The sequence below is a fragment of the Leptopilina boulardi genome, unplaced genomic scaffold, assembly GCF_019393585.1.
Source record: "Leptopilina boulardi isolate dan_hultmark-lab unplaced genomic scaffold, ZJU_Lbou_2.1 LbouV2_169, whole genome shotgun sequence".
NCBI classification, from domain to species: Eukaryota; Metazoa; Arthropoda; class Insecta; order Hymenoptera; family Figitidae; genus Leptopilina; species Leptopilina boulardi.
The window spans coordinates 619,859-641,111 of NW_026137717.1; the positions used below are offsets into that span (position 1 = coordinate 619,859).

The 21,253-nt window shown below is 30.8% G+C and overlaps 1 protein-coding gene across 14 annotated transcripts in view; it reads right to left on the reverse strand.

The window, feature by feature from the left end:
• Nucleotides 1–21,253, reverse strand: part of LOC127277523 (CUGBP Elav-like family member 2) — a 282,967-nt gene that overhangs the window by 115,957 nt on the left and 145,757 nt on the right. For all 14 annotated transcript variants that reach the window (XR_007842374.1, XR_007842373.1, XM_051298717.1 and 11 more), the window contains one exon: nt 9,390–9,559. Coding sequence is in view for 12 of the 14 variants with exons in the window: in XM_051298717.1 (XP_051154674.1) it covers nt 9,390–9,559 (170 nt within the window). In the remaining 2 variants the exon portion in view is untranslated. The remainder of the gene's footprint in view (nt 1–9,389; nt 9,560–21,253) is intronic.

The window sequence follows — 21,253 nt, forward strand, 5'->3', positions numbered from 1 at the left end:
TTGGACAATTTTTAAAATCACAATTATAAAACTTGAACAATTTTTTGCCATCTGCTTTAAATATTGAACAATTTTTTCCTCTAAAAACTATGTAATTTCCAATAAATTTTATAAAATTAGACATAATTTAATTATCCCTTAAGATTAAAAATAAAAAAAAGAAAACGGAAATTATAAAAGTGAATAATTTGATAAACTAGGACAAGAGATAAATTTAAACGTAAGAATAAATAAATGATTACATAGTGTGAAAAATTTTTTTTCTTCTTTTGACAATTCAATTTTAAAATATTTATAAATCATTCGACTATATATGGAGATAAGAAAAAAATGTTAATCAAAAAAAAATGTCCTCAATAATTTGACAGGACAAAAATATATAAAAGTTTGTGAATAATTTTTCAAGATCGACTTCTGAAATGTATGAAAAATAAGAAGAAAAAAAAAAAAAAAGAGAGAGAGAGAGAGAGAGAGAAATGATTTGACCGAGTTTTGTCCATGTCGAAGAGAGCTTTTCTTGACATGAAGAGTGAGAGAAATTTCGTACTTTTTCAACACATATATATATAACCAAAGAAATCGATTTAACCCAGTTTAACAAGTTTATTTTTTTTTATTTTAAATCATATTTGCCAATGGAAAAAGCATGTTTCTGATTCGTCAGATAACAATCTATTTTCATTACATTCGCGAATAGACTGCTCCCTTAGGTAATAATAAAAATGCATTTTACTTGTCAGTTTATTTTCAAACTTTATATATATGTAAAAAAAATTGGTTCATCCATATCCATTTATACTTTTATTAAAAAAAAAATTCAAACTATTCTCAATTTGTAGTAAAAATAAAAAATATTGTTAATTTTTAATTGTTTCGTTTGTTCTTTTTTTTTAAGGAAAATTGGACAAGTTAAAGGGGCGGGAAATTTTAAATTTGGACAAATTTTTAAAAAGGGCTGTTATAAAAAAAACTGGACAAGTTTTTGATAGATACTTTTAAAAATGTCCCAAATTTTGAAAGTTTAACTAATTTAAAAAGCTGAACAAGTTTTTATTACAGACAAATTTTGATAAAGCCGCTAAATTAAAAAATTGGCCAAACTTTATAGTGGCCCTAATATTCAAATTCTATTGGACAAGTTTTCATTAGAGAAAAATTGAAAAAAAATTCCTCCAAATTTAAAAATTGAACAACTTTAATTTGGCGCCAATTTTAAACAACGATTCAATTCCAATCATAATTAAACGTAATTGGACAAGTTTTTTTGAAAATTTGCGCAAAATTTAAAATCTATAAAAATTTTCACTAAACACTAATTGAAAAAAAAATTCGAAAATTATCGTTTAGTAAGAAAATATAAATAATAATAATAATAAAAAATATAACAAAAAAAAACAAGGAAAAAGTCTGAAAGACCAGAGTTAATAAAAAACAAAACCATTTGAAAATTTTTTCTCATCTCAAAACTTTTTAAATTTCTTCAAATTCTTATTTAATTTGCCTAAATGTAATGAACATTAAAAATTCTTAAACTTTTCATAACTTTTTCATCTCGCCGAATATTAAATGTGTGCCAATTTTTTTTTTTATTTTTTTTTGCACAGCAGAAAACTTTCAAGATGAATCTTTAACCGCACAAGAGTTGTGCGGATAACTTCTTGAAAACTAGGTTTTTTTTTCTCTCTCTCTCTTTCTCATTCTTTCCCCTCAAGTAAGAGTGAAATTCTCAATCTCTGAACGTTGACTTTAATTTTAGTCCGTTTTCTATTACTACTGACTCGGTATATTTTTTTTTCACCGCAAAAAAATATATCTAATTTTAAAATAAAAAATTTATGGAAAAAATTGTATTTATTGAATAAACAATTGAAATTTAGTAATTAAACAAAATTTTTTACTTTTAATAAATAAATAAATTTTGGACAAGTTTTTTGTTGGCGCCAGATTTTGAAAAAATTTAATTTGGCGGCAAATTTAAAATATTGGACAAGTTTTAGTTGGCGACAGATTTAAAAAAAATTTAATTTGGCGCCAAATTTCAAATAATGGACAAATTTTTGTTGGCGCCAGATTCAAATATTGGACAAGTTTTTGTTGGCGCCAGATTAAATAAAATTTACTTTGGCGCCAAATTTCAAATATTCGACAAGTTTCACTTGGACGCGAAATTCAAGAAATTGGACAAGTTTTTCTTGACACCATAGTAAATAAATTTCGCGCAGAATTTCAAAAATTGGGCAAGTTTCTCTATGCGCAAAATTTAAAAAATTGGACAAGTTTTTCGTTAGCGCAAAATTTAAAAGAATATTTAAACGTTTCTCTGTTCTACAATAATTTTTTAACTTTTAATAAAATAAATTTTTTTTTTATTGTAAAAGTTAAATTAAAAAAAAAGAGAATTTTTATTATTACTTTTTCTTAAGATATACACCCCTCCTCCCCAGGAAAATAGAAAGAGAGATTATTTGCTATTATTTTTATTACCCTAAAGGGAAAACATAGAACTTTATGTGAAGAAAGACATTTTTTTGAATTTATGAAAAAACCCCTGTAAGAAGGTAGCGTAACAAATTAGACCGATTTATCAGTCGTATTTTTGTAAATCGACCACTGACAACAAATACTCTTCCCTTATTTTTTTTCACCCTACACTTCCACCACAACTTCCACGCCTCAACTGTCAGAATGTTTCACGCACTTTCGACTCGGAAGCATCTCATTTGTCATTCACCCTCAGTGAACTCGAAAGTCTCTAGGAAAAAAGTATCTTTAAAAAATTCCTGCTCATTTTTTTCTCTCAATTTGATTTAGTTTTTGTAATTTTGCTTGAAAAAAAAATTTTTTTCTCTTTTTTTTATTTTTACGCAAAACAAAATTGAAATTTCCCGCCAAAATTAGAAACTTGACAAGTTTTTATTGGCACAAAAATTTGTAATTGAACTAATTTTGATTGTCGGGAAAACTTAAAACTGGACATTTTTTTTAGCGCCAAAATTAGAAACTGGACAAGTTTTGATTGGAGGTAGAATTTAAATATTGGACAATTTTATATTGGCGCCAAAATTTGAAATTAGACTATTTTCTATTGGTTCCTGTAAAATTTATAACTGGAAAATTTTTTTTAGCGCGAAATTTGGAAACTTGGCAAATAATTATTGGAGGCAAATTTCAAATATTGGACAAGTTTTAATTGGCGCGAAAATTTGAAACTGGACTATTTTTCAGTGTCTGTAGTATTAAAAAATTGGACAAAATTTTTTCTTGACGCGAAAATTAAAAACTGGACAAACTTACATTGGTGGCAAATTGAAATATTGGACAAGTTTCAAGTGGCGGTAAAATTTGAAATTGGACAAAAATCGTTGGCGCAAAATTTGAAATACTGCACTATATTTTGTTGGTACTAAATTTCATAAATTGAACCAAGTTTCCTTGGCGTTATAATAAACTATACTTTTGCGCCAAAATCCAATTATTGGACAATTTTTGTAATTGGCGCCAATTTTGAAATATTGAAAAATCTATTTTAAACCAAAATTTCAATAATTACAATATTTAAATACAATTTTAATAAATCTTTCTAATTTCTTTATTCTTATTTTAAGTCCCTAAAATTAAAAAAATATTTTCTTTGAAATTGTGAATGTAAAAGACCAATTTTTTTTTCTTTTAAAAAATTTTCAAATCCCATTTTGTTGGGAACAAAAGCAGAGGTCAGAGAAGGAGAGAGAGAGAGAGAGAGTAGAAATTTGTCAATTGGAGAATGCATTTGGAATTATCGGGTACTGAAATCGACTCGAAAACCCCGCTTTCAGATAACCGGAAATAGCAGACGACCGGAATTAATTTGAATGCTCGACGGTCGACCTAAACCTGGCTTGAACCACTTAACTTCGACGGGGGCTCTTTCACCATTCAAACACCAAATGCCCGGGGGCGGCTCTACTTAAGGAGGATTAATAGTTTTCCCGAGATTAATGGTTAGTATGCCCGATTTTCAATCAAGATCAAAAGAAAATTTAATTTCCCCTTTGACGTGTGTGTTACACAATTTACACGTCTATTTCAATATATATATATATTATTCCCACAAAATCAAATATCGAAAATTTCCAATAATAATAATAATAATGAAACAAAAATTATTTCTTTTTAATTTAAAAAAATAAAAATTTGACAAGTTTTCTTTGGCGCCAGATTTAAATATTGGACAAGTTTTTATTGGCGCCAGATTTAAATATTGGACAAGTTTATGTTGGCGCCAAATTTAAAAAAATTTACTTTGGCGCCGAATTTTCAAATAATGGACAAGTTTTCATTTGGCAGATGGAGGGGATAAAAAAAAGGTAATGGAGGTTTATGGAAAGGGTATTCGGTATTGGTTAAGACAGAATCGTAATCTGAAGAGATCTCAGCTGCTCCTTCGTGGCCAAGCACGACACGACTATGCACTCGCTTTAATTGAAGACCGGACTTCCGGATATTGGAGAGAAATTGGACATCAAGACCTTTCAAGTGTTCAAAATATATCTGGAATACCTTTAAAGCTGTGGAACATCCAAAATTTCCATTAAGGACTTTCGATAAGTGCGAAAGGAGAAAGAGGTGAAAGGAGTGTCAAGAGAATCCGATTAAATGGAAGATTTTGATTTTAAATGATTTTGAATTTCTTCTATTAAAAATTATTTATAAATTACAAAATTGGACAAATTTATTATGGTGGGAAAATTTAAAATTGGACAATTTTTTAACGGCAGCAAAATATTTAAAATTGGACAAATTTTTGTTGGTAGGAAAATTTGAAATTGGACAAGTTTTTAACGGCGGGAAATTTAAGAAAATGGACAAGTTTTTTTATTGGCGCGAAATTTAAAAAATTGAACCAATTATTTTTGGTGCCAAATTAAAAAAAAAAAAATTGGACAAGTTCCTCTTGGAAAATTCGAAAAAAAAATTCGTACATTTCTTGTGTAATTAATTATTCCATAAATAGTCCAATTCAAAAATTGGACAATTTTTTTTATATTGGTGCACAGAAATATTAAAATTGGACAAAATTGTTAATGGCGGGAAATTATTTAAAAGTGGACAAACTGCAAAATTTACAAAATAATTCCTTTCTCATCAAAACTGGACAATTTTTTTATAAACGCTAAAAAGGGCGGGAAATTTCAAAAATTGAAAATATAAATTCTTCATTGAAGAAAAATTGAAAAAGAAGTTGTCAAATATTATCAAAAGTAATAAAAGAAAAGAACATTTGTCACTCTTTTCGATAAAGAGAAAAAGTTTTTATTTTTTATTTTTTGAAATTCCACGTACGACGGGTTGCCTATAGCTCAATTTTATCTTCTTCGATATAAAAATTGCTGTCTATTTTGTAAGTGTATATGACATTTGGTTTTCGCTTACGCTACGTGGGGTTTCTACTTATGTTTGGTCGCACAAGTTCACGGAAAAGAGGAGGGGGGGAGTGGGAGGGTTTAGGGATGGAGGTAGCTACCTCCCTTTCCCCCTCTTCACGTCCGATCAATAGACCCAGAAAGGGTCGTGGAAGCGTCCAGCGACCACCGCTGTCTGGGCATCGATCCTTCTCCATTCCTCCCCCCCCACCCAAAATGTACACAAACTTGTGTGGATGTTTGAGTCCTTCCTATACTCTTTTACCTTCTTCTTCTCTTCTCCTCTCTCTCTCTTTCTCTTCCACCTATAAATTCACCTAACTTACTTTCTCTGGCTTCGCCTTGTTTTATTTCATCTCTTTTTACCCCTGGCAAGGCAGGAAATGACTCTACCCTTCTTCTTGCTCTTTCAATGTCGAGAGGCATAAAAAAAAGAAGAGGGAGGAGGAGGAGGAGGGGAAACAAAAAAAGAGGAGAAAAAAAAATCTTGCAGAGTAATGTCATTCTATACTATAGAATTTAGGTACATATTCTAATTTCAACGGAGAAATTTTGATGAGAAAAAAAATTAATTTAAATTCCTGAAGAAAAATTTTGTTTATTATTTTTTTAAGAGGGAGGAAATTATTTAATTAATTGAAATTTTATTTAAAATCTGCTTTGATTCTATTTTTAAATTACTATGACGCTATATGTAGTGGCTGAGGAAAATCTGCTTTAACCCTACAATCAATCTACTTAAACACTAAATTCTACCAACTTAGTACTACATTTAATCTCATTTAACCCTACATTAACCCTAGTTAGCCATACACTCAACTGACATTAACTCTACATTAAATCTACTTAGTCCTACATTCAACCTACTTTAACCCTCCATTAAACCTATTTTAACTTTACATTGAATCTACTTTGCTATACATTAAACCTACTTAGTCCTACATTTAACCTAGTTTAACCGTCTATTAAACCTACTTTAACCCTACATTAACTCTGGTTAGCCATACACTCAGCTTACTTTAACTCTACATTAAACCTTATTTGACCCTACATTAAATCTACTTAGTCCTAAATTCAACCTAGTTTAACCCTTAATTCAACCTATTTTAACTCTACATTGAATCTACTTTGCTCTACATTCAAGTTTTTTTAAACTCTTTTTTAAGCCCTGCATTAATCTTATTTTAATACTACATTAAATCTACTTTAAGCCTACATTAAATCTAGGTAGCCATACACTCTACTTTGCACCATTTTTAAATACTACATTAAACCTATTTTAACCCTATATTATACCTACTTAAACCCTAAATTAAACCTACTTTAAACATACTTAGTCCTAAATTGCACTTACTTTAATCCCTACATTAACCCTACATTATATCTACATTAATCCTGCTTTAACCCTACAGTAAGCATATCTTAACCATATATTGAACCTATTTTGACACTAAACTAAACCTATTTAGCCCTACATTAAACCTTCTTTAACCCTTTTTCGAAAGTATATATCCTACCTTGAACCTACTTCAACCCTACATTAAAATTTCTTAAACCTTCTTTAATCCTACATTTAAACTACTAAAACCTAACTTTAGACCTTATTTAACTCTTCGTTGAATCTGCGTTGGACTATTTTAAACCCTGAACTTATTTCACTCCTGCCTTGAGCCAACTTTTAACCTAAATTTGAACTTTTTAACCCTCTCCTTAAACCCTATTCAACCCTTCATTGAACCTACATTAAACCTATTTTTAGTTTTATTGCTTTTAATTCTACCTTAAAACTAAAAAAACCTACTTAACCCTACCTTCAACAATTTTATTTACCAAAAAAAAAAAATGGAAAAAACCTTGTATTCTATTTTCTTCTTTCATTAAAATTTAATTTCAAAAACGAAAAATATTCACAATTAAAGAATGTGATTTTTCAAAATGAACCAAAATTTAATACTAAAAAATAATTTTTCTTTTTTTTTCTTTTATGGCTTTTATTTGATAAGGGGGAAAATTTGAAAATTCCTATTTGTGAAAACTCATCATTTATCATTCGTCATGATTCAATAGCATACTTGACGGCTAAGATTCGCACAAGCAAGTTGACTTCTTTCTTTTTTTTTTACTTTTGAAGCTGATCGAGGTTGACATAAAAAATTGGCGAAGGGTCGACACGAGAGAAGACGTGAAAGGTGAGGTGGGGGAGGGGGGAAAGGATCGAAGGGGGAGGTCTTGAACTGTCTGAGAAGTCAAACAGCTATAAATCACATGACGAGAAATCTTGCCTAACTTTTCATTTTTACCTTCCTTTTTTTAGAAAGGAGAGAGAGAGAGAGAGAGAGAGAGAGAGAGAGAAAATCTCAAGAATTATCCTCGCCAGTTACTAATTTTTTTACCAACTTTTTTTTTCTTGTTTAACTCTTACATGTGAAACAAATTATCCCAAAAATTTAGTCAGTCAAGTGTTATTTTTATTATTATATTTTTTTTGCTGTTAATAACATCTCAAGAGGGGTAGAAAAATTCACGTTGAAAGGTCAATTTCTTAATTTGTCACTTGCCAACGTACGCGAGAAAAAAAAACGAAAAAAAATTCGTCGACTATCAATCATGAAGCATGTGTTCAATAAAAAGGGAAAAAAAGAGAGAAAAGTGAGAAAAAATGTAATAAAAAACGTCATGTAAGAAAAGTATTAAATAATAATAATAATAATAATTTATAATAATAATAATAATAATAATAATAAAAAGATTATATCAAAATTAAAAGATTTATTTTTATAGTCAAAAACAGAGTGGCCAGGACTTTACAATTACATCTCGTATTTAATAGTTATCTCTACCCTTCCCTTAACCCCTTACTCCTATATTTAACCCCTCCCACCCCCTCCCCCACCCGCATTCGTAAACCGCATAATCTCCAACCAGATTTACAATTTACCAAAAGCCAATTTGTACTCGATAGAAAATCATTAACAATCACATTTCGCATTCGTTTAACATTTATTTAATATTATCAAACATATACGATAATCATCAATAATTATTTCCAAAAATTCATAAATACTGATATTCACTATTTAATAATTAAAATATTTTTAATTAATTATTTTTTCTTCATTGACACCTCTTTTATAATTTAAAAAATAGTTTTTTTCATTTTGTAAATAGATAAGAGGCGTATCAAGTGGGAGGAGCTTAGTGCTGAGACGTGATCATTGGGCAGAGCAAATTATAATAACGTAATCAAAATTTCTTAAAAAAAACATTGGAGGCGTGTTCAGTGGGCGGAGTTTATTAAAGAGGCGTGGTCACTGGGCGGGACGAAAAAATTGAAGGCATGTACAGTGGGCGTATCCTAATATTGAGGTGTATACAATAGATGGTAAACAAATAATAAGGGCGTAATTAATATTTCCAGAAAAACGTTGGAGGTGTACCCAGTGGGCGGAGCTTAATATTGAGGCGTGGTCACTAGGCGGAGCTAATATTGGAGGTGTGTACATTGGACGGAGCCTAATATTGAGACGTGGGCCCTAGGTGGAGCAAACATTAGAGGCGTGTTCAGTAGGCGGAGCCTAATATTGAGGCATAAACATTAGGCGGGGAACAAATAATAAAGGCGTAATGAATATTTCCAGAAAAATGTTAGAGGCGTGGTCAGTAGGAGGAACAAACACTCAAAGATTAGAGGCGTGTCCAATGGGCGGAGCCTAATATTAAGGCGTGGTTAGTAGGCGGAGAACATTACAATGACGTTATTAAAATTGGAAAAGTGTCTGGTGGGCGGAGCAAAAATTTGAATAGCGTAATAATTTTGTAATTGAGGGCGTGTCTAGTGGACGGAGTTTAATTAAGGGCGTGGCCTATGAAAATAACGCCTTTGTTTAATATTTTGAAAATAGGTTTAAAAAATAGCAAAATTGTTTAAAACTAATAATAATGCAAAGTATAAATAAAAAAAGGAATTTTTTTTCTAAAATTACTCACCACGACTGTTGCCACTGAATTTATCCCTCAGTACATTGATTTGATGAACACGGCCGTATTCCTCGAATATTGGTCGAAGGTCATTTTCATCCATATCCTTAGGCACCTGGCCGACAAACATTTTAATGTTGTCTGGATCTGGTTTCTCCGAACTATTATTGTTGAGGATACTGTAAAATGAAAAAAAAGTATATTTTAAAAAATATTCTTTTGTTGTCAATAGTTGTTCTTTTTTTTTATAACAATACTGACAAATTATCAGTCAATTTCGATATCGTTGGGTAAAAAAAAAGAAGAATATTTTTTATCATTATCGTAAAATGTTCATATAGGGGTTAAAGTACTTTGTGCTTGGAATAAGAAAAAAAAATTTTTTTGGGAAAAAACTATCCTTTTCCATAAACGTGATACGGAGTTGGAAGTTCATTCAGTAAAGGAGGAGGACGGGGGTTAGATCACGTGAAGAATCGAGTTTTCAAGAGATGTTGCCAGGTCGACGTAAGCACAGACTGAGGTTTCTGCTTCATCGGTAATAGATCCTCTACTTCTTCTTGGCAATTTTTTTTCTTTACTCTTTTTTTTTATTTTTGTTTGTTTGTTTTTTTTTTTGCTTCCACTGGATCGTCCAAAAGTCGATGGCTATGAATAGAACGATGCGGGGGAAAATTGGGTTATTCCTTGACGATACGGTACTTCCGTATATACGGTAGATTTTTTGAGGAAAAGATGGATTATCAGAAATTGCAAAAAAAAACATTAAATGAACGAGAAAAATAAATATATTTTATCATTCAAAATTTAAATTCTACACTATAATTTTTTTGTTTTGTACTCTATATTTTACTTTCTACCTTTCTTAATCTACTTTCTTCTTTCCGAAGTATACTTTCTACCTTTTATACTGTGATTTTTACCTTTTATATTCTACTTTCAATTTTTCTTATTCTACTTTCTACTTTTCCTACTGTACTTTTTTCTACTCTAGTTCTACTTTTTAAACTTTATATTCTACTTTGTAATTCCGTTCTTTTGTACTCTTTATTCTACTTTCTACCTTCCATTATCTACTTTCTACTTTTTCTACTCTACTTCTACTTTTCAAACTTTATATTCTACTCTGTAATTCCGTTCTTTTGTACTCTACATTCTACTTTCTACCTTCCATTATCTACTTTCTACATTTCCTACTCTAATTTTTTCTACACTACTTCTACTTTTCAAACTTTATATTCTACTCTGTAATTCCGTTCTTTTGTACTCTACATTCTACTTTCTACCTTCCATTATCTACTTTCTACATTTCCTACTCTAATTTTTTCTACACTACTTCTACTTTTCAAACTTTATATTCTACTCTGTAATTCCGTTCTTTTGTACTCTACATTCTACTTTTTACCTTCCATTATCTACTTTCTACTTTTCCTACTCTACTTTTTTCTACTCTAGTTCTACTTTTCAAACTTTATATTCTACTCTGTAATTCCGTTCTTTTGTACTCTACATTCTACTTTCTACCTTCCATTTTATCTACTTCCTACTTTTCTCATTGTACGTTCTACCTTGGCAACTCTTTTTTATACCTTTCGTACTCTACTTTTTTACATCCTTCTTGTCGCATTCCATTTTCTTACTTTTCGCAATCATTTTTATTTAGTGTTCTACTTTCTACATCCTATTGCTAAAGTAGAATAATATAAATAAAAAATAAAATAATTTTAGTTTTTCTTTTGGAATTTACAAAATTATAATTTAAAAAAAGACTGATCGAAAAAGTTGACATTTTTTTTTATTTATTTGTTTGTTTTTTTTCGCTTTCTCTAAAGTTACATCATCAATCATGTGACATCAGGTTTTGAATGATTGATTCTCTTGTGCATTAAGCGACTTTTTCTCGCATCGTTTACTTTTCATCTTATGTGATCAATTTTATTAATTTTTTAAATCAATTTTATTTAGAACAAAAAACTGTGGTTAAAGTTTAAAAAAAAATCAAAGAAAATAAATAAAAATCAAATTTCGTTGAAACACTTCTTTTTCTCTATATATACTAATCGTGAAACGAGAGCCAATTAACTAAGTGAGAAGTTCAAATGAGTGTAAAAAAAAAAGTTTTTAACTTATTTGTCTCCGATTTTATAAAGAGATCCTTATTCGCGAGACTAAAACAAAAAGCTTCTCTCCACACCAAATCAAGTGCGAGTAGTTGTCAAAGAAAAAAAAACGAAAGAAAGAAAAAGAAAAACATCTGAATGGGAAAAAGTAAGAAGAAAAAGAACCGAAGCAGAAGGTTTGAGAGAGTTGGAAAACGATAAATATAAGAGAATGGTAAAGATACACTCTAATTTTATAAAGTAGAAGACAATGATTGGAAAAAAGTACAAAAAAAAAAGAATAAAGCAAAGCTTGTTATAAAAAAAAGAAAAAAAAAGACTTTTTTTGTTACTAAAGGAAATTGATATAAACTCAAAATAAATATTATCTGTAATAAGCTTTAAATACTTTTTTTTTAATTTCGACCCCGGATTTGTAATCAGCGATTCCAAAAATCCCTGATTAGTAAATTTCAAATCAAATATGATAATTTTTTAAAAATAAAGTTCCCGACATTTTACGTTTTTTATTTTGAATTTCGAAAAATTAACATTAAATTCGTTATCAGCGATCATTAAAAACAGTTTGTAACATATTTCAAAGAAATTCGATAATTTTTTTTTTGAAATTTTCCAGTCGGTAATTTAGATTCCTGCCTTAACATTGGTCGATAATAGGAAATACTGACATGTTTTAAATCAGTTGTCCATCAGTCGGTAATGTAGATTTATGCTTTACCATCGGTGGATAATATCACATTCCGACACGTTTTCAAAGAGTTGACCATCAATCGGTAAAGTAGGTTTCTACTTTACCAACGGCCGGTAATAAAAAATTAGTACTTTGCCCTCGATGGATAACATAGATTTCTACCTTATTATCGGTCGGTAATAAAGATTTCTACTTTACCATTAGTCGATAATGTAGATTTTTGGAATTTTCTGCACTGATCGTCAATAAATATTAAATCCTCCTTTTCCTAAACGGTTTAATAATGCAATATCACAATTTATATAAATTATTATTTTGAAAAAAGTTATTTTTCATATTCGACAGCATTTTAAATATTTACCATATCGAAAATTGATTTTCTCTTTCTTGCTTACTATGTCAGTCATGAATTTTCAAGAATTTTACTTCAAGAGAGAGAGAGAGAGAGAGAGGAAGAGAGGAAGAGGGAGATTTAGACGAAGCAGTTATCCATTTGTGCACGTGACTGAATGCAGTTTACCCACTCGACATTCCAAACACTCGAAAACTCGAGTTAATCGTCGGAGCGAAAGCGTTTACTTTGCTGCTGAAACGCGAGCAAAAAGGAGGGGGGTGGTGGTTGTTGTAAGCTAGAGGAAAAAGGGGGGGAGGGGTTGACGTATATCACAGTGCATATGAGATACGAAAAGACCAGCAAACGAAAGAGGTAAAAGGAGAAGGATAGAGGGGAAAATGGTTGAAGATCCAGAAGGGGAATTTACTGTCGGTAAACCCCAGTGTGTACCAACTTGAAATAAGGGGGTGAAAACAGCGTGTAGGGGGTGGGGAGGGATTTGCTGTTTTATTGAGCCAAGAATTGGGTCAAGTTTGCAAGACTTTTCTTAAACGACGTCGACGACGTCAACGACGACAAGGATGACATCGTCTATTTGAAATTGACATTTTACAGGAAATTGCTACCGTGTGCATAAATCGGACAAGAGACTATACTCCTTTGATCGGTTTTCCTTTACCGCTAAAGATATTTATGCTTGTGATTTTTATCTTTATTGCAAAAAAAAAAAAAAAAAATTTCCTTTTCCTTAGATGCATGATTATTTATATTACCTACCGATAGTAAAGTGGAAATCTACATTACCGACTGCTTGTAAATTAGGAATTTTCATTAGGCGAACACTAAGTAGAAAATTGCGTTACCGTCTAAGTGTAAAATAGGAATTTTGATTGGCCAATGATAAAGTAGAAATCTACATTACCGACTTATTGCAATTTAGGAGTTTTCATGATCAAAAAAATGGAAAAAATAAAACTCTACATTACCGACTGATTATAAAAGAAGCATTTTCATTATCGAACAATAAAGTAGAAATCTACATTACCGACTGATTGCAATATAGGAATTTCCATTATTAAACAAAGGTAAAATAGAACTCTACGTTACAAAATGATAAAGTAGAAATCTACATTACTGACTGTTGATATTTTTATTATAAACATTGACTTGGCTAGAATTTAAAAAAAATCATTTCTCTGTCCTTTTCTCTCTCTCTCTGTCTGTCCGTTTATCCAAAAAAATAGTTTTTTCCTTAATTAAGAAATGGTTTCTTCTAAAAATATCAAAAATCATCAAAAAATTAGTGTCGAATTCGAAAAAAAGTAGAAGTACAATTTTCTAGGAGACGAATATACTCTTTCTCTCTGATGGAATTACGATCTTTGAACAAACCTTGACTTGGGAAAATGAGAGAGAAAGAGAGAGAGAGAGAGAGAAAGATCAGTTGGCTGGCAAGCGAGAATCAAGTCAATGGAGGGATATTGGATTATTTTCTCTCCAGAAATATAATGCTGGAACTAGAAGAAGAAGAAGAAGAAGGGAATGTTCTCGTAAAGAAAAAGATAATTTATAAACGATAAATTGAATTTCCGAGTTTCTCGGATTTATTTTCCATGTGAATTGAATCAATTTTTTTTTCATTCATTACAGATTGATCAAATATTTCTAATTTTGTAAATTCTAGTTTTTTTTGGGAGGGGGGGAAATTAATTAATTTTTCAAAATTAATTTCAGGTTTGAATTCAATTATTTTTTGATTATTATTAAAGATTTATCAATTATTATTTCTAATTTTGTAAATTCTATTTTTAGAAAAATTAATGAAATTTTCGAAATTAATTTTGAATTTCCTTGAAATGAAAACAGGAACAATAAGAAGGGACAAAATTTAATGGCCAATGGAAACCTAATTAGACAATCTCTCCTTTTTCTCCCTTAAGACAATTTTACTGACTTAAAATATATGTGGCGATTTTCATGATGAGAGGAGGGAAGAGAGGTTTTGGAAGGAAGAAAGGAAGGAAGGAGGGTTTTGCGCGCAATAGGCATCGTTGAACAATGCTTTACCACACACAGACAGATAAACAGACAGACACAGTTTTAGGATATACGTATTCGGTTGTGAAACTTGGCCAATATTTTACCGGGTTGGAAAGTAGAAGAATGGGGGGGGGGGGTGTATTCGCACACACCAGGCAATTCTCGCGCCCAGCGACCTTGTAACGTCTCCCTTGGGAGTATTTAATAGCCCTCGTAAGATCGCGATTCCCTCGGTTGGGAATTGCCACTTCTCTAACGAAGCCGAGGAAACAGACACTTAGATTGCGTTGAATTTCACAAGTTTTCACAAAAAGGGTGATTTGGAGAAATCAATAATTTTCCAAAGTGAAATATGTTGTTTTTTAAGGAGAACGTTGTCTGGAGAAATGGGTATTTTTGACACTAGAACACACCGGAAATTAAAATTATCATTAGAAGCATTTTTATGCTAAAGAAGAATTTGTTTTTGTTTGTACGGAATGTAGGAACCGGATATTGGAATGTAGAAAGAAAAGTACGAAATGTAGAAAGTAGAATGTAGAGTAAAAAAGGTGTAAAGTAGAGTACGGAAGGTAGAAACCGGATTTTGTAAAGTAGAAAGTAGAGTACGAAATGTAGAAAGTAGAATTTAGGTAGGAAAGGTAGAAAGTAGAATGTGAAAAGCAGAAAATAGGGAACAAAATGTAGAAAAAAGGTTACACATGGCAGAAAGAAGAATATAAAAGGTAGAAGTTAAAACGTAAAAAGTAGAAAGTAGAGTATGAAATGTAGAAAAAAACATATGGTAAAAAGTAGTGTAATGACGATAGAAAGTAAAATATAAAGGTAGAAGTAGTGTAGGGAAAGTAGAAAATAGAATGTGATTTGTAGAAAGTAGAATATGAACGGTAGAAAATAGAATGTGAATTGTAGAAAGTAGAATATGAAAATGTGAAAGTATAATACAGAATGCAGAAACCGAATTTCAGAAAGTAGGAAGTAGAAAGTAGAATATGAAAAGATGGAATGTAGAAACCGAATTTTTGAATGTAGAAAGTAGTGTACGAAATATAGAATGTAGAATAAAAATGGCGAAAAGTAGAAAGTAGAATATGAAAAGTTGAAAGTAGAGTACGGAAGGTTGAAATCTAATTTTGAATTTGTTGAAAGTAGATTACGAAATGTAGAATGTAGAAAATAGTGTAAAAAAAAGTTAGAAAATAGTGTAAAAAAAAGTTAGAAAGTAGAAACAAAAGGTAGAAACTAGAATATGAATTATAAAAGTAGAATGTAGAAAGTAAAATAAGAAAGTAGAATGTAGAATATAAAAAGTAGAAATTCAATTAAAAAACTATAAAATCTACATTAAATATAGTAAATGTTAAAATTTAAATATTAGAAAAAAATGTATTTAATCTAATTTTCCTTTACAGAGACAAAATTTTGAAAAATTCTTTATTCAATCAAAAATAAGTCGATTTTGAAGAAAATATTTATGAAAATTCAATTTTCAACTCACAGAAAAGTGGAGATTTATATTCACACAAAAAAAGATGAAGAAGAAAAGTAAAATCAAATCGTCAAAGAGGGAAAGAGAGGGAGACTAAAATTGAGGGAACAAGGGGAGAGAATAAGGAATAAATACCCTTAACGAGCGAGGAAATTGATGGGGACCGTTTGAGAGTACTCGAAAAGTCGACCTCCAATGTCGAACGATACCTTTGTCTACCTCGTTAAATTTCAAAGGCGACGAATATATATATACTATATATATTTTTTTACCCTCTTTCTTCCCCCCCCCTTCTTCCAATCCTCACCAATCCTCTTAAGAAACTCTCTGATTTCAATGGAACAGATGTTAAAAGTGATGGATGAAGTAAATATTCAATTGCGTTTGGCAATATAATTTAAATATCAAAGAATACTACAAAATCGCGGATTTAAAAAAAAATTGATTGTTTCACTAAAAAAAAAGAAAGAAAGCCTCTTCAGAATCTTGTATTTACTATATTTGAAAATTATAATTTTTAATAAATTTGTACTGGTAAATTTTTATTGTTTTCTATTCATTTTTTTTAAATTACAAAAAAAATTGTAAATTGTAACCTTCTGTGAGTAGGAGAAGTTTTTTTTTTAATTTTTTCCATTATTGTTCTTTTTAAGTTTAATAAATTTGAATTTCAATTTGTACTTTAAAAACTACAATTTAAAATCCTTGCCTTGAGTGAGTAGGAGGAGTTTAAATTTTGTTTACATTGCCTACTGTGACTAGGAAGTGTTTGAATCTTCTTTTCTTTAGTAAAATCTAAGCCTCTTCTTCCCCTTGAAAATTATGTATTAAAATTCTTGCTTTCAATGAGTAGGAATAGTTTTAATATTGTTTACTTTACCTTCTGTGAGTAGGAAGAGTTTGAATTTTCTTTTCTTAAGCTAAATCTAATCCTTTTTTTTCTTCCTAGAAATAATGTATTAAAATCCTTGCTTGCAGTGAGCAGGAGGAGTTCAAATCTTAATTTCCTGCTTTCTGTGAATAGGAACAGTTTAAATACCATTTATATTGCTTTTTATTAGTTGGAATAATTTAATTTAAAAATTTTGTTTAAAATCCTATTTATACTGAAAAAATTTGATTCTAGCATGTATACGACCCTCTTGATTTGAAAATAGAGAGGAAGTATGTAAGTTAAGATTAGGGGGAATCTTGCGCCCTCGACAAAAGTTCGAGACATAAAATAACTGACCTTTTCATGAAAAAGTTAGGTACTACAGTAGCGATGGTTGGGGGGGGGGGGGGTGAAATTTCAGTGATTCGAATTGAAAATGCAGCAGCAACTTACTTTCCTCCCTCCCTTTCTTCCACCCCCTAAACTATGTATGTAACTTAAGTTTCTTCCGACAGAAATTCACGACTTTCGCCAAGAAAACCGTTGTCGACCTCGCGAACTTCTCTCTCTCTCTCTCTTCGCCTCGTAACAAGTAAGTATATAGTAGTAGACGAGAAGTCGAGAGAGGGCCGTGTGTTCTCGTTAGAACTTTCGAACGATTAGTCACAAGTACGAATCGGTTACTTAAGTTACCGCCAAGTTTACTCTATCTCTCTTTCTCTCTCTCTTCCCAAGTTTTGTCGTCGTCGTCGTCGATTCCAGCGGAATCTTCAAGCGTTAGTTTGTCTGAGATTTAACGTTCGGCTACAAAAAGAGACAGAGAGAGAGAGAGAGAGAGAGAGAAACGAATCGCAACTTTAAATTCAGACAATTATAAACTACATTTTCATTTACGTCTCTCCTTCTCACTTAGAGCAAGTTTTTCTTTATTTTTTAAATTCTATTTTATTCTATTAAATAAAAAAGAACTTTTGTCTTCTATAAGTAGGAAAAGTTTCAATTTGGAATTAAATTGATTAAATCTATTCTCCATTTTTTTGATAAAATACAATGTATGCCTTATATGAGTAGGAGGAGTTTTAATATCTTCCTTATGTTTCCTTCTGTTAGTAGGAGAGGTTTGAATTTTCTACTTTCAATCTCCTTAGGAGTTATGTGTTAATATCGTTGCCTTATGTAAGTAGGAAGAATTTAAATATTGGTTTACATTGCCTTCTGTGAATAGGAAGAGTATTTTTTTCTTTTAACGACCTGAAAAGTTGTGTTGCCTTCTGCGAGAAGGAAAAGTTTGGGTTTTTTTAGTTTCAACCACATAAAAACTTGTGTTGACTTCTGTGAGTAGAAAGAGTTTCAATTTTATTTACATTGCCTTCTGTAAGTAGGAATAGTTTTTGATTTTTTAAATCTTTGCCATCAGTGTGTAGGTTGAGTTTTAATATTGTTAACATTACCTTCTATGAGTAGAAAAATTTCAAATTTTATTTTTGGTTTCAACTACGTGAGAAATTGTGTTGCCTACTGTGAGTAGGGAAAGTTTAAATCTATTTTCAACCTTCTTATGATTTATCTGTCAATAACCTTGCCTTCTGTGAGTAGGGGGAATTTTAATTTTGTTTACTCTGCTTTTTGTGAGTAGAAGGAGTTCAAATGTTTTTATGTCGGCTTTTTGTAAGCAGGAAGAGTTTAAATCTTGATTATACTGCCTTTTGTGAGTAGGAAGTGTTTATATCTTGGTCACATCGGCTTTTTGTGAGTAGGAAGTGTTTAAATCTTGGTTATACTGCCTTTTATGAGTAGGAAATGTTTATATTTTGGTTACATCAGCTTTTTGTGAGTAGGAAGAGTTGAAATCTTGGTTTACTGCCTTCTATGAGTAGGAAAAATTTATATCTTGGATACATCAGCATTTTGTGAGTAGAAAGAGTTTAAATTTCGTTTACACTGCTTTTTGTGAGTAGGAAAAGATTAAATCTTGGTTACATCGGCTTTTTGTGAGTAGGAGGAGTTTAAATCTTGTTTTTATTTCCTTAAATAAATCTCTATCTTGTCTTTAGGTGACTTTAAATTAAATGCACGAAAGGGTTTTCGATGAGAGTATATATAGGAGAAATGGTTTTTGAGGATCAGGAAGCATGATTTCACGGCAGGGTGGTTGTGTGAGTGTCACGCTATGGGATGCTAGGGGATGTTTCATATATCATGTATGGCAATGGAGTAGTAGGTTGTAGGTGGGAGGTGAGGGTGAAAGAGAAAAGAAAAGGAGGAGGATGAGTGTAAATGTGAAAGGGGCGTCTCTCTCGGTAATGTGGCAGAGAACATTCAAGTCGAAAGCAGATGTCACTTTTCTTGAACATACATCACATCCGCTGAGAAAAATTGAATTACATCCTGAAATTTTTATATATTGTAATATAAAACTTAACCATTGACAATAAGTAGTCGTGAGAAAAATGAGAAACAACTAAAGAACATACAAAAAAAACGCGAATAGAAAAATCTTTATCTGAAACAGCTATACGTTTCTCTAAAATAACGAAAACTTTCCCTGTTCCAGTGAAACTTATCGGTGGTATAAAATTTTTTTTCCGTGAAAAATTCCGAAATAAAAAAAAATAAAAATAAGAAAACAAAAACAAAAAATAAAACCAATAAAAAAATTAACCGCGGAAAAAAATAAAGCTCATAAAATAAGAGTAAAATGGACTAATTTGAAGAAAATTCAGATCAACTTTTAATGATGAAATAATTCTTCAATTTCTGTTTTTCTATCAATGCTAACAAAGTTGTTAAGGAAGTTTTAATGATTCGCGTAAGAGAAGTAGAAGAAGAAGAAGACTTTAAAGGGAAATTTTCAAATAAGTAAGTAAAATCACCGTACTTCCTAATTTCTCTCATTCATTCAGTTGGGATTTTCCAATAGCAAAAAAAAAAAGAAAAATAAATCTTTTCACAAATTCAGTCAAAGTTTCATGAAGCGTGAGAAATCGCCAAAGTTTTTCACTTATCGTGTGCGCAAAAAGGTGGGCAACGAAATAAAAGGAGGATGAGGTTGCGAGAGAAGGTTAGGGAGAGATAGTACAACACAATATACAAGATGGCCATTAAATTAACACGGCCATTGACTCTCCTCTCTTTCTCTCTCTCTCTCTCACTCCTTTGGCAACGATAAACAAGTAAAACTTACTGATAGCTTCTTACGAGGGGTTTTTTTTGTACCTAATTCCAAATTGGCCAAAACTTGTCAAAACAAAAATCATTGAGAGAAGGAGTTTTTTCGAAAGAAAAGCGGATGTTTTTTTTCTATACTCACCATATTAAAATTCCTTCCTACTTCTATTCTACCTTTTACATAATAGATACAAAAAATATTTTATTTTTTAATTTGTTTTACTTATTCAATGACGTGTAGAAAGTACCAAACGAAATGGAAAATATGTGTGAAATGTAAAAAAGTAGAATATACGAAGAAAAAAAATAAAAAAGTTGAGAACGAAATGTAAAAAAAAGATTACATAAGGTAGAAAGTAGAATATGGAAAGTAGAAAGTAGAATACGAAAAGTAGAAAGTAGAGTATAAAAGGTAGAAGGTAGAATGTGAAAAGTAGAAAATAGACTACGAAATGTAGAAAAAGGATAACACAAGGTAGAAAGTAGTATAGTGAGGGTAGAAAATAAAAAAGGAAGGCAGAAAGTAGAATACAGAAAACAAATTATAGCATAGAATGTAGAATTTGAAAGGTAGAAGTAGTGTAGGGAAGGTAGAAAGTAGAATGTGAGTTGTAGAAAGTAGAATAAGAAGGTAGAAAATTAAATGTTGAGAATGAAATATAGAAAGTACAAAGCAAAAAATCGTAATTAAATTATGAAATGTAGAAAATAGAATATAAAAAGTAGAAAGTAGAATGCAAAGTACGAAAAATAGAAAGTAGAATATAACAATGTAGAAAGTACAATACAAAATGTAGAAAGTAGAAAATAAAACAAAATACAAAAAAAAGAAACTAGAATGAAAAATGTAGAAAGTAGAGTACGAAATGTAGAAAGTAAAAAAATGACAAGTCACCTCCTCCCTTCAACTTTTATTCCAATGGATTATTACACACCATCAATGTCGCGCAACTGAGACACAACACTCTCTCTCTCTCTCTCTCTGTCTCTCTCTTTACTGCTAGAGCAATCAGACTCGGTCACGTACTATAAAATTTTCCTCTGCTCCACGTCGTGCATAATTCAAAGAGATGTGTTAGGGGGAGGGGGGTCGTTAGGAAAGTTTCGCCATTACAAACTCAAAATATAAAGTAGGCTTTCTCTATCTCACTCTGGCG